The following is a 14373-nucleotide window of genomic DNA, read 5'->3' on the forward strand; positions in this document are numbered from 1 at the left end:
TAGGATAGTTGTATTGTGGTATAGGTTAATCTAGGTAGGATAATTGTATTGTCCCTAAACCAGATCAATCTTGTTGTAAATGTTAGTCAACCTATATGGTTCAAAGGCAGAGGGACAGATGGCACTGTTATAGTTAGTGGTAATCAGTATATGTCTGTATACCCATTAAACCTTAAATTAACAAAGGTCACAACTTGTTATTCAGTACGTAAACTACAATACTCTCACAGAACTCTGAAATATACAGTACAGAGAAGTTCCTACTTCCTACCTGACCTCTGGCCACGTCCTCATTATGAGAAATGATCAGTTTTGTCAGCTCCTCCTGAAGCACAGAGATCTCTTGGTTTTTCTTCAAACACTCCTCTTCAAACTTTGACAAGTGAGTGATTTCCTCATCTGGAGGCGAAAGAAATGCACACCTGTTTAGGCGAGGTGCTAGCTAACGGAGTAGAACACCTGTTTAGGCGAGGTGCCGGCTAACGGAGTAGAACACCTGTTTAGGCGAGGTGCTAGCTAGCGGAGTAGAACACCTGTTTAGGCGAGGTGCTAGCTAACGGAGTAGAACACCTGTTTAGGCGAGGTGCCGGCTAACGGAGTAGAACACCTGTTTAGGTGAGGTGCCGGCTAACGGAGTAGAACACCTGTTTAGGCGAGGTGCTGGCTAACGGAGTAGAACACCTGTTTAGGCGAGGTGCTGGCTAACGGAGTAGAACACCTGTTTAGGCTAGGTGCTGCTAACGGAGTAGAACACCTGTTTAGGCTAGGTGCTAGCTAACGGAGTAGAACACCTGTTTAGGCGAGGTGCCGGCTAGCAGAGTAGAACACCTGTTTAGGCGAGGTGCCGGCTAGCAGAGTAGAACACCTGTTTAGGCGAGGTGCCGGCTAGCAGAGTAGAACACCTGTTTAGGCTAGGTGCCAGCTAACGGAGTAGAACACCTGTTTACGCTAGGTGCCGGCTAGCAGAGTAGAACACCTGTTTAGGCGAGGTGCCGGCTAGCAGAGTAGAACACCTGTTTAGGCGAGGTGCCGGCTAGCAGAGTAGAACACCTGTTTAGGCGAGGTGCCGGCTAGCAGAGTAGAACACCTGTTTAGGCGAGGTGCCGGCTAGCAGAGTAGAACACCTGTTTAGGCGAGGTGCTGGATAGCGGAGTAGAACACCTGTTTAGGCGAGGTGCCGGCTAGCAGAGTAGAACACCTGTTTAGGCGAGGTGCCGGCTAGCAGAGTAGAACACCTGTTTAGGCGAGGTGACGGCTAACGGAGTAGAACACCTGTTTAGGTGAGGTGCCGGCTAACGAAGTAGAACACCTGTTTAGGCGAGGTGCCGGCTAACGAAGTAGAACACTTGAAATGAAAAAGGAGAGCCACGCTCTAGGAGCTCAGATGCAATATTTTAATAACCTAATAACCAACGTTTTGACAGACAAGCTGTCTTCGTCAGGGTATAATGAAAAACACTGTGTGTCACCAGTTTATATTGTGTCAAAGGACACACACAGGTAGGTGTCTGTAAACATGGCTGGGTGTGCCTTGATATCATTGGTTAATTTACAGATATAAATAGAACATGTAAACAAACTCCTGTAAAAAAAAAAAGGGGGTTACAATACTACAACTACAGTCACTACCAACCTCCAATATGGTTCACACCCCACTGAGCCAACCATAGTGCTAACAACCATCAGATCCTTCTAGATCTACTAGGGGCCATTTAAAGTGTCTACAGGGAGGTTTTCAGACCAGGCAACACCAATCTGTATAACATGATGAACCTTCTCATGTAGTAGGGTCATGTACCATGGTACCTGTCCTCAGCCATGGTGGTAGTGGTGAAGTTAGACTTGTTCTGATGACCCTCTCTAGCTGATCCTGGCTAAACCTGCCATTTCCTTTTGTGGAGCCGTTCACCTGCAGGCTTCAGTTAGACGCAAGAAACATTCATTAACTTTCACTTTATTCACTACGTTTTCTTTTCTTTCATAGGCTGTTTGTTTTACCTCTCGAACACTAAACAAATGTTTATTTCAATGTTTTGTTTTGACGTGGTATTATCTATGGGCATATGCTTTTATTCATGACATTGCAAGGGTTACATTTGAAGGGTCATCCATTCAAAAAGCAGGCAACATGATAAGGACGTCATCTTAAACTGGAGGGAGGGGGCCGATTTAGGGATGACGTTGGGATGCTCTGCTGTTGCTCTGGCACATGGACACTTCTGACTGTCCTCAATTGAAGGCAGATGGACCTTCCCTCTCTGACTGTTGACTGGATTCCTTGTCATTTTGGACAGTAAAACAAACTATTAACTAAGAGTGATTTGAATGTGAAATTAAAAATTTAAGTCACAGTTAATAAACTGGATTCAAAGTGGGGTTCCCACAAGAAAGGTTGAGTTGTGGATGCTTAGCGTGATGTATTGTTGTCTCTACCTTCTTTCCCTTTGTGCTGTTGTCTGTGCCCAATAATGTTTGTACCGTGTTTTGTGCAGCTACCATGTTGTGCTGCTGCCATGTTGTGTTTCCATGTGTTGCTGCCATGTTGTGTTTTCATGTGTTGCTGCCATGCTATGTTGTCTTATGTCTCTATGTATATAATCTCTGTTGTAATCTCCTCCCGGCACAGCCAGAAGAGGACTGGCCACCCCTCATAGCCTGGTTCCTCTCTAGGTTTCTTCCTAGGTTTTGGCCTTTCTAGGGAGTTTTTCCTAGCCACCTGCATTGCTTGCTGTTTGGGGTTTTAGGCTGGGCTTCTGTACAGCCCTTTGATATATCAGCTGATGTAAGAAGGTCTATATAAATAAATGTGATTTGATGTAGTGTCTTTCTTGTTGGGATGTGTGTTTTGTCCTATATTTTTATGTTATTTTATGTAAATCTAAACAATGGCGTTTGAGGGACACAATCAGAATGAATGAACATGCTCTGCATCATGCTAAGAACAGTCCTTATGCCTCACTGCTTCATTGCAGCATTATTGTTTGTATTTGGGGGGTTTTTATGCAATAAAAGTAGAGTTACAATTACATGAAAACAGTGGGGATTACAGAAACTAATTCATCAAATTAAATTGCAGGCTTAATGTTCTTTTAAGAAAACATACATTTCATATGGATTCACAATGGGGCCAATATCCACTCGGAATAAACATCCCTTTTGATAACCTTTTGACATGTATGTTCATGTACTTACCTGGAGTGCGTGTGGGTGGCGCTATTACTAATTACTACATGTGATCGTCTGCACTTGACCTTGACCCCCATGACATCTGATCAACGTTGTTCTGCCACCCGCATCCCTGCATCAGTGTGCTAATATATTATATGGTTTCAGAAGTTTAAAAGTTATACAAGGAAAGCTCAACATTCCGAAACATGGAACAAATGAGACCACCAACTACTCTGAACCTAGAGGGAAATCTAGTGTGGATCCAGAAATTCAACCTTTACTATATATCATCGCCGGTGGCATTTCCGAGAAATCCGAAAAGGGGAAATGTGCCACGTTCCTGCACGTAGCCGGAGATGATGGAATCAAGGTATTCAATACTATTGATTTTGACGATGATGTAGATGACTTGGATGTATTAAATACCCTTTCCGAACGTAATATGAGCCAAGAAAAAAATGCATCAGGTAACGTTAAGTCCGATATCTTTTTTTACGAGAGTGCAAGGACAAACAAAGTCAATTGATGCTAATGGGACTGATCTAAAAAATGACTTTGAGTTTCAACAATTTACTGAGTCACTGATACGGGACAGAATTGTGTGTGAAATCACAAATGACCAAGTGCGCGGCAGATTACTCAGAAACACTGAAAATTAACAACCACACGTACTTTTAAGATGGATACAGGAACTGAATGTAAAGTCTTGTCCAGGTGAGACTTGAAAACTCTGAAAGTGAAAGTGAGTGGGGCTAATAAAATGTGCAGCCAGATTCTCTCTCTTTGCTCCAAAAATAAGTACCTTGGTCTTGTCTTGATTTAGCTGGAGGAAGTTGTGAGCCATCCAAGTATTTAATTCCATGCAAAAATCCAACAGCAAACTAGTCACCTATTCTGGCCACCAGATAGAGCAAAAAAGCAAGAAAACACTCAACTGCAAATACAAAGAGAAAGTGTTTGACCTGGAATGTCAAGTGATAGAACAAGATGCACCTGCAATACTTGGAACATCAGCTTGTCAGCAAATGGGTTTACTACCGAGAATATTCAAGCTTGAACAAAGGACAGGCACTGACATTTTGAGTGAATATGAAGATGTATTCACAGGACTTGGATGTGTTCCAGGAGATAATATATTACACCTTTTGGTGTTTAAATCACATTTTAGCTTGAAGCGTGTTCGGTTATCCCACAGACTCAGCGCATTGCTACATGGTACTTGAAGAAGAAACGGAGGTTATTAATTAACTTAGTACACTGTTTAGATTGAGCACATCTAAGCGAAAGCTATACTTTGTCATGACGATATAAACGGATGGATGTGTTCCAGACAAGGAAGGACATCTATTGGCTGAATTTTGGCGGTCTGGAGTGTAGGTCATTGTTTTGAAAGCGTTATGTAATGTGACACTGTGTAAATCCATATCTCCAGCCAATAATGATATAGCTCTGAAGCGTTCTTACACGATTTCCTGATTTTCACAGGCAGACTACTAACAAGTTACTTGGGAGGAAATGTTTTATTTTACCAATTGATAGAACATAGGCTTTCAAAATGACAGGAGTTATCTTACCCTGCCTTGGATAGCATTTGAACCTCCTACTTTCACTTTCAAAATGACAAAATCAACGATTGAAAGTGAAAGTATGAGGTCCAAACGCTAACCAAGGCAGGGTAAGATATGGATTATTTATGTGTATAAAAATAGCCTCCTGCTACTGGATTTAACATGTTATGTCATTTTAATCTTGATGAATGACTGTATTTGTAATTTTACTACAAGGCTGTTCTCTCCCTTTTGTTTACAATGTCTGTTCTACCTCTTGGTGACTCAACTTGCCTTCTGCTTTGAAAGTGCACTGTTCTCTCCCTTTTGTTTACAATGTCTGTACTACCTCTTGGTGACTCAACTTGCCTGCTTTGAAAGTGCACTGCTGAACTCAATCGAAACAGCCGCACTGTGGCAATGTTCCAGTATAGACTTTACGTTCATCCCCTCGCCCCGACCTGGGCGCGAACCAGGGACGCTCTGCACACGTCAACAAGGGGAACCACTACTTCAAGGTCTCAGAGCAAGTGACGTCACCGATTGAAACGCCACTAGCGCACACCACCGCTAACTAGCTAGCCAATTCACATCGGCTACACTAAGGTGGTAAAAGGCTATTTTGGTCACATTCCTAATGTGTGATTCGTAAATAAATTCTGAATCTAAAATGACACCTAGGTTTTTTACCTGGTGTTTTATCTTTGTTGCCAGTGAATTAACCTATCAGAAGCTTCTAAAAGCCATGACATAATTTTCTGAAATTTCCAAGCTGTTTAAAGGCACTGTCAACTTAGTGTTTGTAAACTTCTGACCCACTGGAATTGTGATACAGTGAAATATAAGTGAAATAATCTGTCTGTAAACAATTGTTGGAAAAATGACTTGTGTCATGCACAAAGTTGTCACGACTCTACGCCCTGTGTTTTCGTGGGGTTGATTTATGTTCCCCGTTTTGTGCATTAAAGTAGCACTACCCTGAACTCTCTGCTTCCTGCGCCTGACTTCTCACCCACTACACTCAGAACGTTACAAAAGTAGATGTCCTAACCAACTGACCAAAACTATAGTTTGTTAACAAGACATGTGTGGAGTGGTTGAAACACTTAGGTTGGAGTCATTAAAACTAGTTTATGTAAACTTCCGACTTCAACTGTAAACTGAACAGTACCGGACCCAAAATTGAATCTTGTGGAATGCCACATCTGATATGTATTTTCTCTGAGTTATGTTCACCACAGGTGACAAACAACTCTAGACTGGTTAAATAGGTCCTAAACCAATTTAGAACTGGACATTGATACACCATGATCCATTGGCGGCTAAAGACACTAGTGCATGGAACTCAGAGAGCCTTTTGGCCAATGCAGCAATAAATGCAGCATATAACTTCCATCGTTAAATGTAAAATATATTAAATGTAAAAAAAAATCTGGTTCTTTCAATCGCATTAATCTCTACTCTGCTGGTGTGCCTCCCTTTTCTATCTCTAGTGAAGTGCAACATTGTATCAATTCAGGAGGTTGCTCAGGTGCACATGCTCCCTCAACGTTATCAGGACAGAGAAACCACACATGCTCATTGCTAACATGGAGCACTCTAAACAAAAGACAACGAAAACACTGACAAAACTCCTAAATTATGATTATGAAATTAACCAAAACTTGTTTCTCACAAGTGTAGCAGGTTGTAAACTCTGCAGACAATGTATCCACCCCGAGAATGAGAACGGTAAATGACTGTAATGCATGCATTATCAGTAATTAATGTAACCAAATGACGGGGATGAACAGTACATTTACTAGCCTACTGTTTACATATGTAATGAAGAATTGATCAAAATAAACAAAGAACAAACAATTCACACAATGACACATTGAATGTTCAGCAATTGTCAGGGGACAGCAGGGCACCTTCTGGAGAGCTGAGTGCTTGCATTCTGGAGAAAGATGCCCATATCTTCTCCACAAACCCCTCTGCTTCTTCTTGTCTCAGCATTTAAAATTTTACTCAAGACACATTATTGTCAAACATTTTAGATGCTTTTCACTGACAGCTAAAACTCATTATTCAGCTAGGCCTATTGCCATGTTTGCTGCCTAAATAGAGGATCATTAGTCATGAGTCTTGTCCTGGAGGCAGAATTGAGCGTTTCCCCCTTACAATAGGCCAGCTGCAAAGTCAACATTGGCTATTTTGTCAAAAAAAAAGTATTTAGACGAAAATGAACTTTTGGGTCTTAATTTAAGGTTAGAGTTAGGCATTAGGGTTAGCAGTGTTGTTAAGGATAGGTTTAAAATGATATTTTATGACTTTGTGGCTGTGCCAACTAGGGACCACTCTGCAGAGCTGCAGAGCTGCCTCCAGAACAACATTCATGACAAAAAACAATAACCTTCTGAAGCAAAGATTAGATGTTTTTGAGACACGAATGTGGTGCAATGTCATAGGCCTATGTTTGTGATCAGATTTAAAAGACAAAGACATAACTATAAAATACAAATGATAGCCAATATGTATCCTTGTCACGTTCTGACCTTAGTTCCTTTGTTTTGTCTTTGTTTTAGTATGGTCAGGGCGTGAGTTGGGGTGGGCAGTCTATGTTTGTTTTTCTATGTTGGTTTTTGTGTTCGGCCTAGTATGGTTCTCAATCAGAGGCAGGTGTCGTTAGTTGTCTCTGATTGAGAATCATACTTAGGTAGCCTTTTTCCACCTGGATTTCGTCGGTGTTTATTTCCTGTTTAGTGTTTTGTCACGCACCTTACGGGACTGTTTGTTTGTTGTTTATTGTTTTTGTTCAGTGTTCATTTTTGCTTCAATAAATTATGGACACTTACCACGCTGCGTTTTGGTCCTCAGATCCTTCTCGCTACTCCTCCTCAGAAGAGGAGGACGAGATCCCTTACAATCCTATTCAAATATCTCTGTATATGTGTGTGTATGTGTGTGTGTATATATATATATATATATATATATATATTTTTTTTTAAATGAACACTGACACACACGGTCAATACTGCTGCTGCTACTATTTACTTCATTGCAGATCCCAGCATATTTCTATTGTATATATTCCTAGTACTTTTAAGACTTCTTTTAAAAATATTTTTCTAGTACTTGGCTGTGTTTTGTTGTACAGTACATGTGTATTGCGCTGTTGAGGATAGCCTGTGAGTAAGCATTTCACTGCAACGTTTACATCCTGTATTCTGGGCAAGTGACCAATGAACTTTGATTTGATGACAGCCAGGCACTAATTTACTAAATAAATAGTTCAACTTTTTATAATGTTTTATGAGCCAATGGTAACATATTAGGCATTTATTCAGAAAAAAATGTTCATATGTAATAGTAATTAACACTAGGGTAGCGGGAACACTTATGACATGACACAATAATCCTAATTATGTCTACATACACACTTAACCGCAAATGAGTTCATAATGTGTGTTCCCTATATTTGTCTAATGAGTCTATTCATTCCCAAGTAGGATGATGCTAGACCGAGCAGACAGTGAACCAGATAACGATGATGCTGCTCACACCCATTATCACGTTGAGGAAAGAAAGCAAGCCAAATTCCCCAGATCAATGGGGTAGTGATGTCTCAAGGATCCTGGATTGCATGGGCCGTTAGAAGAATTTACACAGCAGGTTAGGAGAGTTAGGTTAAGGTTAGGGAAAATGCTCTCCAAACCTGCTACAAAAATCACTTCCGGTCGTAGCTGTATAGTGGCCAAGATGGCAGCATTCTCTAATAACTATTTACCTGTTTCACACAGTTAACCATCTTATTACAGTTCGTTTTTTTTTTTACTGATTCAATTCAGCAAGAAATCATGATTTACAAACTGAAAGGATTATATTTACATTAAGTCTACAGGTCAGTTCATCTCGATTCTTCAAAACTCTAAAGAACTTCACAAATCCAGTGTGTGGGTCTTCCAGTGAGTTGGAGAGGATTGAGGAACGATGGCACAGTTTGAAAGCTTGTGGACTGTAAGTCAAATGTTTCTGATTTGCACATGTTGTGGCTTGGCGTGTTTAAAAAACAATTATCAAATGTAAATATTTCCTCCATTAAATATAAATCAGTTATTATTATCCTACTAGTTCTGTCCATTTTACTGAAACCTCGTAAAATAAACTGGTGGAGAGAAGTACATTTTCACATTTATTGACTGAATTTTTGTCCACTAACCTAGGTCAGTGTTTCCCAAATTCGGTCCTGGGGAACCCAAGGGGTGTATGTTTTGCTTTGTGCCCTCGCACTACACAGCTGATTCAGATAATGAACTCATCGTCAAGCTTTGGTTATTTGAGTCAGCTATGTAGTGCTAGGGCGACAACCAAAACGTGCACCCTTTTGGGTCCCCAGGACCGAGTTTGGGAAACGCTGACCTAGGTTAGCTAGGGCTTGGTGTCACACCTTTAAAGAATGACTTTAAAAACACACCAGGGTGCGCCACCAAACTCACAAACGCCTATTTGAAATCGTCCCATATAATAATTTCATTTGAAATGTGAAAATTTGGGTTAGAATTCTGTTCTCTATTTCCAGATACCTATTATATTGGTGTTTGTAAGCATTGGATCCTGTATTGCATGTGGTAGAGCTGAGTACAGAATAGGGGATGAATGTTGTCCCATGTGTTCACCAGGTAAGGACTCTCTCTTTACATCATATGAATCACCAGATGTCAATGCATCATCAACACTAACAGAAAAACATGACATTGTGATTCTCTCTTCACCAGGAAATCATGTATATAAGCATTGTACTGAATTCACCAGCACCAGCTGTGTGCCCTGTGTTGATTCTACATTCCTTGATGAGCCCAATGGTCTCATAAAATGCAAAGTGTGTACCAACTGTGATCCAGGTAAGAGTGGTGCTGTGTGTCTGTACTGAAACCCAGACACAAACACTGATATGTTACTCTATGCTGTTATGCTATGAGGTTATGTCAGTTGTATTCTGCATCAGATAATAGATGCCATGTTTTCTCTCTAGGTTTGGGTTTGAAGGTAAAGCAGCCATGTACACCTTCATCAGACACTGTCTGTGGGACACTGGAGGGGTTCTACTGTCTAGACCCAACTAAGGAGGGTTGTAGAGCAGCCCAGAGACACAGCAGCTGTAAACCTGGTCAATACATCAGCCACACAGGTTGGTCTTCATGTAAATCTCCCTATGACATCAGTACATGATTTATTCAATCATGAGTTAAGCACATCTCAAGTCAGGATCCTTAATGAATTTCACCCTGTGTTGGTGCAGGAACAATATCTACAGATACTGTGTGTTCTGACTGTACTGGTGATACCTATTCAAATGGATCATTTACATCCTGCCAGCCACACACACAGTAAGTGTGGCTCATGTACAATGGTTATTTCCCTCAAAATATAATCGAAATACTACAATATTAACATAGAAATGTAAAGCTGAATGTTGGATGACCGCATTGTCAATTTACCAGTGGTCTATTTCTCCTATTATAGATGTGATACCTTAAAGCTTCAGCAAATTAAATCTGGAACTCATTGGTCCGACTCTGAATGTGGACCACAAATCTCACCTATAGCTACATTAATATTCGCTGTGGTGGTGGGGGTACTCGCTGTGATAGCAGCCGTGACGACGGCAGCTATTATGAAAAGAAGAAGAAAAAAACACAGAAGATCCTTTAACTCGTGAGATTATTTTGTGGGAATTGTACATTTATTGTTTAAGTGAGAAATATCAAATAGCACTAAATCAAATGTGATTTGTCACCTGCGGCGAATACAACGGGTGTAACTAACGAGCTCTTCCCGATGATGCAGTTAAAAAATAAATACAAATAGTAACACGAGGATTCAAATAAAACACACAAGAACAGAGATAAAGTACCAGTCAAAATTTGACACCTTCTCATTCCAGGGTTTTTCTTTATTTTTACTATGTTCTACATTGTACAATAATAGTGAAGACATCAACATTAGGAAATAACACATATGCAATCATGTAGTAAAGCAAAAAAGTGTTAAACAAATCCAAATATATTTGATATTCTTCAAAGTAGCCATCCTTTGCGTTGATGACAGCTTTGCACACTCTTGGCATTCTCTCAACCAGCCCCAAGCCATAAGATTGCTGAACAATTCATAAAATCGCCACTGGACAATTTACATTGATTTGATGTAATAGTCACCTGGAATGCTTTTCGATTCACAGGTGTGCCTTGTTAAAAGTTCATTTTTGGAATTCCTTTCCTTCTTAATGCGCTTGAGCCAATCAGTTGTGTTGTGGTTGGGGTGGTATACAGAAGAAAGCCCTATTTGGAAAAACACAAAGTCCATATTATGGCAAGAACAGCTCAAATAAGCAAAGAAAAAGGACATTAAGACATGAAGGTTAGTCAATCTGGAAAAGTTTCTTCAAGTGCAGTTGCAAAAACCATCAAGCGCTATGATGAAACTGTCTCTCCTGAGGACCGCCACAGGAAAGGAAGACCCAGAGTTACCTCTGCTGCAGAGGATAAGTTCATTAGAGTTACCAGCCTCAGAAATTGAAGCCCAAATGAATGCTTCATAGAGTTCAAGTAACAGACACATCTCAACATCAACTGTTCAGAGAAGACTGCGTGAATCAGGCCTTCATGGTCGAATTGCTGCAAAGAAAACACTACTAAAGGACACCGATAATAAGAAGAGACTTGCTTGGGCCAAAAAACATGAGGAACGGACATTAGACTGGTGGAAATCTGTCCTTTGGTCTGATGAGTCCAAATTTGTGATGTTTGGTTCCAACCGCCGTGTCTTTGTGAGATGCAATGTAGGTGAACGGATGACCTTTGCACGTGTGGTTCCCACCATTTAGCATGGAGGAGGAGGTGTGATGGTGTGGGGGTGCTTTGCTGCTGACACCGTCAGTGATTTATTTAGAATTCAAGGCACACTTACCAGCATGGCTACCACAGCATTCTGCAGAAATATGCCATTTCATCTGGTTTGAGCTTAGTGGGACTATCATATGTTTTTCAACAGGACAATGACCCAAAACACACCTCCAGGCTGTGTAAGGGCTATTTGACCAAGAAGGATAGTAATGGAGTGCTGCATCAGATGACCTGGCCTCCACGATCACCTGACATCACCCTAATTGAGATGGTTTGGGATGAGTTGGACCACAGAGTGAAGGAAAAGCAGCCAAAAAGTACTCAGCATATGTGGGAACTCCTTCAATACTGTTGGAAAAGCATTCCAAGTGAAGCTGGTTGAGAGAATGCCAAGAGTGTGCAAAGCTGTCATTGTCACGCCCTGACCATAGAGAGCCCTTGTTTCTCTATGGTGTAGTAGTTCAGGGCGTTGACTAAGGGGTATTCTAGTTTATAATTTCTATGTTGGTGCTTTGTATGATTCCCAATTAGAGGCAGCTGGTAATCGTTGTCTCTAATTGGGGATCAAATTTAAGTAGCTATTTTTCCCACCTGTGTTTGTGGGATATTGTTTCTGTTAGTGTGTTTGGGCACTACGTTGTCACGGTCTTTGTAAATTTTGTTTCAATTTGGTAATTAAAAGATGTGGAACTCAATTCACGCTACACCTTGGTCCACTTATTTCCAAGATCGTGACAGTCATCAAGGCAAAGGGTGGCTACTTTGAAGAATCTAAAATATATTTAGATTTGTTTAACACTTTTTTGGTTACTATACGATTCCATATGTGTTATTTCATAGTTTTGATGTGTTCACTATCGTTGTACAATGTGGAAAATAGTACAAATGAATAAAAACCCTTGAATGAGTAGGTGTGTCCAAACTTTTGACTGGTATGAATGAGTAGGTGTGTCCAAACTTTTGACTGGTACTGTATATGTTATGGCATTACACCTCCTGCTATACTGTGGATTGAGAGTTACCTGTCTAACAGAACACAGAGGGGGTTATTTAATGGTAGCATCTCCAGCATAATCCATGTAGAATCAGGCATTCCCCAGGGCTGCTGTCAAGGCCCCTTATTTTGGTCAATCTTTACTAATGACCCGCCACAGGCATGAGTAAAGCCTGTGTGTCTATGTATGCAGATGACTCAACATTATATACATTGTTGCTTAATCCTGCATGGAGCCTTCACCCTGCACTGCCACTTTAAGGGCGTATCAGTAGTCAGGAAGGAGGAAATGAAGATCACTCTTTTGGCTCTCGGTTGGCGCGGCAGTTTGACAGGGTGTGCAACTCTTGTTTATTTTTAGCTCCTGTCATTGTTTGACTGGAGTAGTAGCAAAGTTTTTAGCGACGCTTTGAAAAACAAAGCAACAAACCATCAGCTGTATCAGACGGACACACTGCAAGCCTGCAGTCAACAGCTCTCATTTTCCCTCTATCTCCAGTGCTTTTCACTGCAGCAGACGTTCTTTTTTTCCCCTATGCGCTCTTTTTGATGTTCAGTGTCGCTGGACTATTAGTCCCCTGCCAGTTCTATTTGGTGTGACATTTTAGTCAAAGGGAGTTTGCGTGAGAGTTATTATTTATTGTTGTTTGAACTTATTGACTTTGTGTGGGACTATTTATATTTCGCCGAGAAGAGTTTTGGACATTTCGAGGCCTTTGTATTGTCTATGAATCCCCCCCACACACACACACACTCAGACATACCCACCCACACACACCCATTCATACCCCCTGCACTCCTCCACTGGGAGGTAATACAGAATATTGCAAAAAATCCTTGTCAGTTGTTCAATTGCTCTGGCATTATTATTGTATGAGGTATTATTGGTTGGGTTACCCCTGTGCTGTGACATGTGTTTGATATTGTGTGTCTTCTCTTTTCTCTCCACTGGCTATCTGGCCAACAGGCTATGCTCTAGTCTCAACTGGCTATCTGGCCAACAGGCTACGCTCTAGTCTCCACTGGCTATCTGGCCAACAGGCTACACTCCAGTCTCCACTGGCTATCTGGCCAACAGGCTACGCTCTAGTCTCCACTGGCTATCTGGCCAACAGGCTACGCTCTAGTCTCCACTGGCTATCTGGCCAACAGGCTACGCTCTAGTCTCCACTGGCTATCTGGCCAACAGGCTACGCTCTAGTCTCCACTGGCTATCTGGCCAACAGGCTACGCTCTAGTCTCATTTACATTTACATTTAAGTCATTTAGCAGACGCTCTTATCCAGAGCGACTTACAAATTGGTGCATTCACCTTATGACATCCAGTGGAACAGTCACTTTACAATAGTGCATCTAAAACTTAAGGGGGGTGAGAGGGATTACTTATCCTATCCTAGGTATTCCTTAAAGAGGTGGGGTTTCAGGTGTCTCCGGAAGGTGGTGATTGACTCCGCTGTCCTGGCGTCGTGAGGGAGTTTGTTCCACCATTGGGGGCCAGGGCAGCGAACAGTTTTGACTGGGCTGAGCGGGAGCTGTACTTCCTCAGTGGTAGGGAGGCGAGCAGGCCAGAGGTGGATGAACGCAGTGCCCTTGTTTGGGTGTAGGGCCTGATCAGAGCCTGGAGGTACTGAGGTGCCGTTCCCCTCACAGCTCCGTAGGCAAGCACCATGGTCTTGTAGCGGATGCGAGCTTCAACTGGAAGCCAGTGGAGAGAACGGAGGAGCGGGGTGACGTGAGAGAACTTGGGAAGGTTGAACACCAGACGGGCTGCGGCGTTCTG

The 14373-nt window shown here is 41.7% G+C and overlaps 1 protein-coding gene across 2 annotated transcripts; it reads left to right on the forward strand.

Annotated features, from left to right (window-relative positions):
• Window positions 1-7944: 7944 nt before the first annotated feature.
• On the forward strand, window positions 7945-10636 carry LOC124023252 (tumor necrosis factor receptor superfamily member 14-like). 2 transcript variants are annotated; one of them, XM_046337788.1, is made up of 6 exons: window positions 7945-8714; window positions 9277-9376; window positions 9473-9598; window positions 9730-9885; window positions 9997-10084; window positions 10221-10636. In XM_046337788.1, the coding sequence occupies exons 1-6, from the start codon at window positions 8688-8690 to the stop codon at window positions 10414-10416; spliced, it is 693 nt and encodes a 230-aa protein (XP_046193744.1). In that variant the 5' UTR covers window positions 7945-8687; the 3' UTR covers window positions 10417-10636. The 2 variants fall into 2 exon arrangements, with proteins under 2 accessions (XP_046193744.1, XP_046193745.1); XM_046337789.1 differs by lacking the exon at window positions 9473-9598.
• Window positions 10637-14373: the final 3737 nt, after the last annotated feature.

The sequence above is a fragment of the Oncorhynchus gorbuscha genome, linkage group LG03 (assembly GCF_021184085.1).
Source record: "Oncorhynchus gorbuscha isolate QuinsamMale2020 ecotype Even-year linkage group LG03, OgorEven_v1.0, whole genome shotgun sequence".
Classification (NCBI taxonomy): Eukaryota; Metazoa; Chordata; class Actinopteri; order Salmoniformes; family Salmonidae; genus Oncorhynchus; species Oncorhynchus gorbuscha.

Excerpts from the sequence above, each read along its gene's own strand:
- LOC124023252 (XM_046337788.1), top strand. The coding sequence starts at position 8,688 with ATGGCACAGTTTGAAAGCTTGTGGACT. Across the intron at positions 9,599-9,729 it reads GTGTACCAACTGTGATCCAG|GTTTGGGTTTGAAGGTAAAG; the intron begins GTAAGAGTGGTG and ends TTTTCTCTCTAG. Across the intron at positions 9,886-9,996 it reads TCAATACATCAGCCACACAG|GAACAATATCTACAGATACT; the intron begins GTTGGTCTTCAT and ends GTGTTGGTGCAG.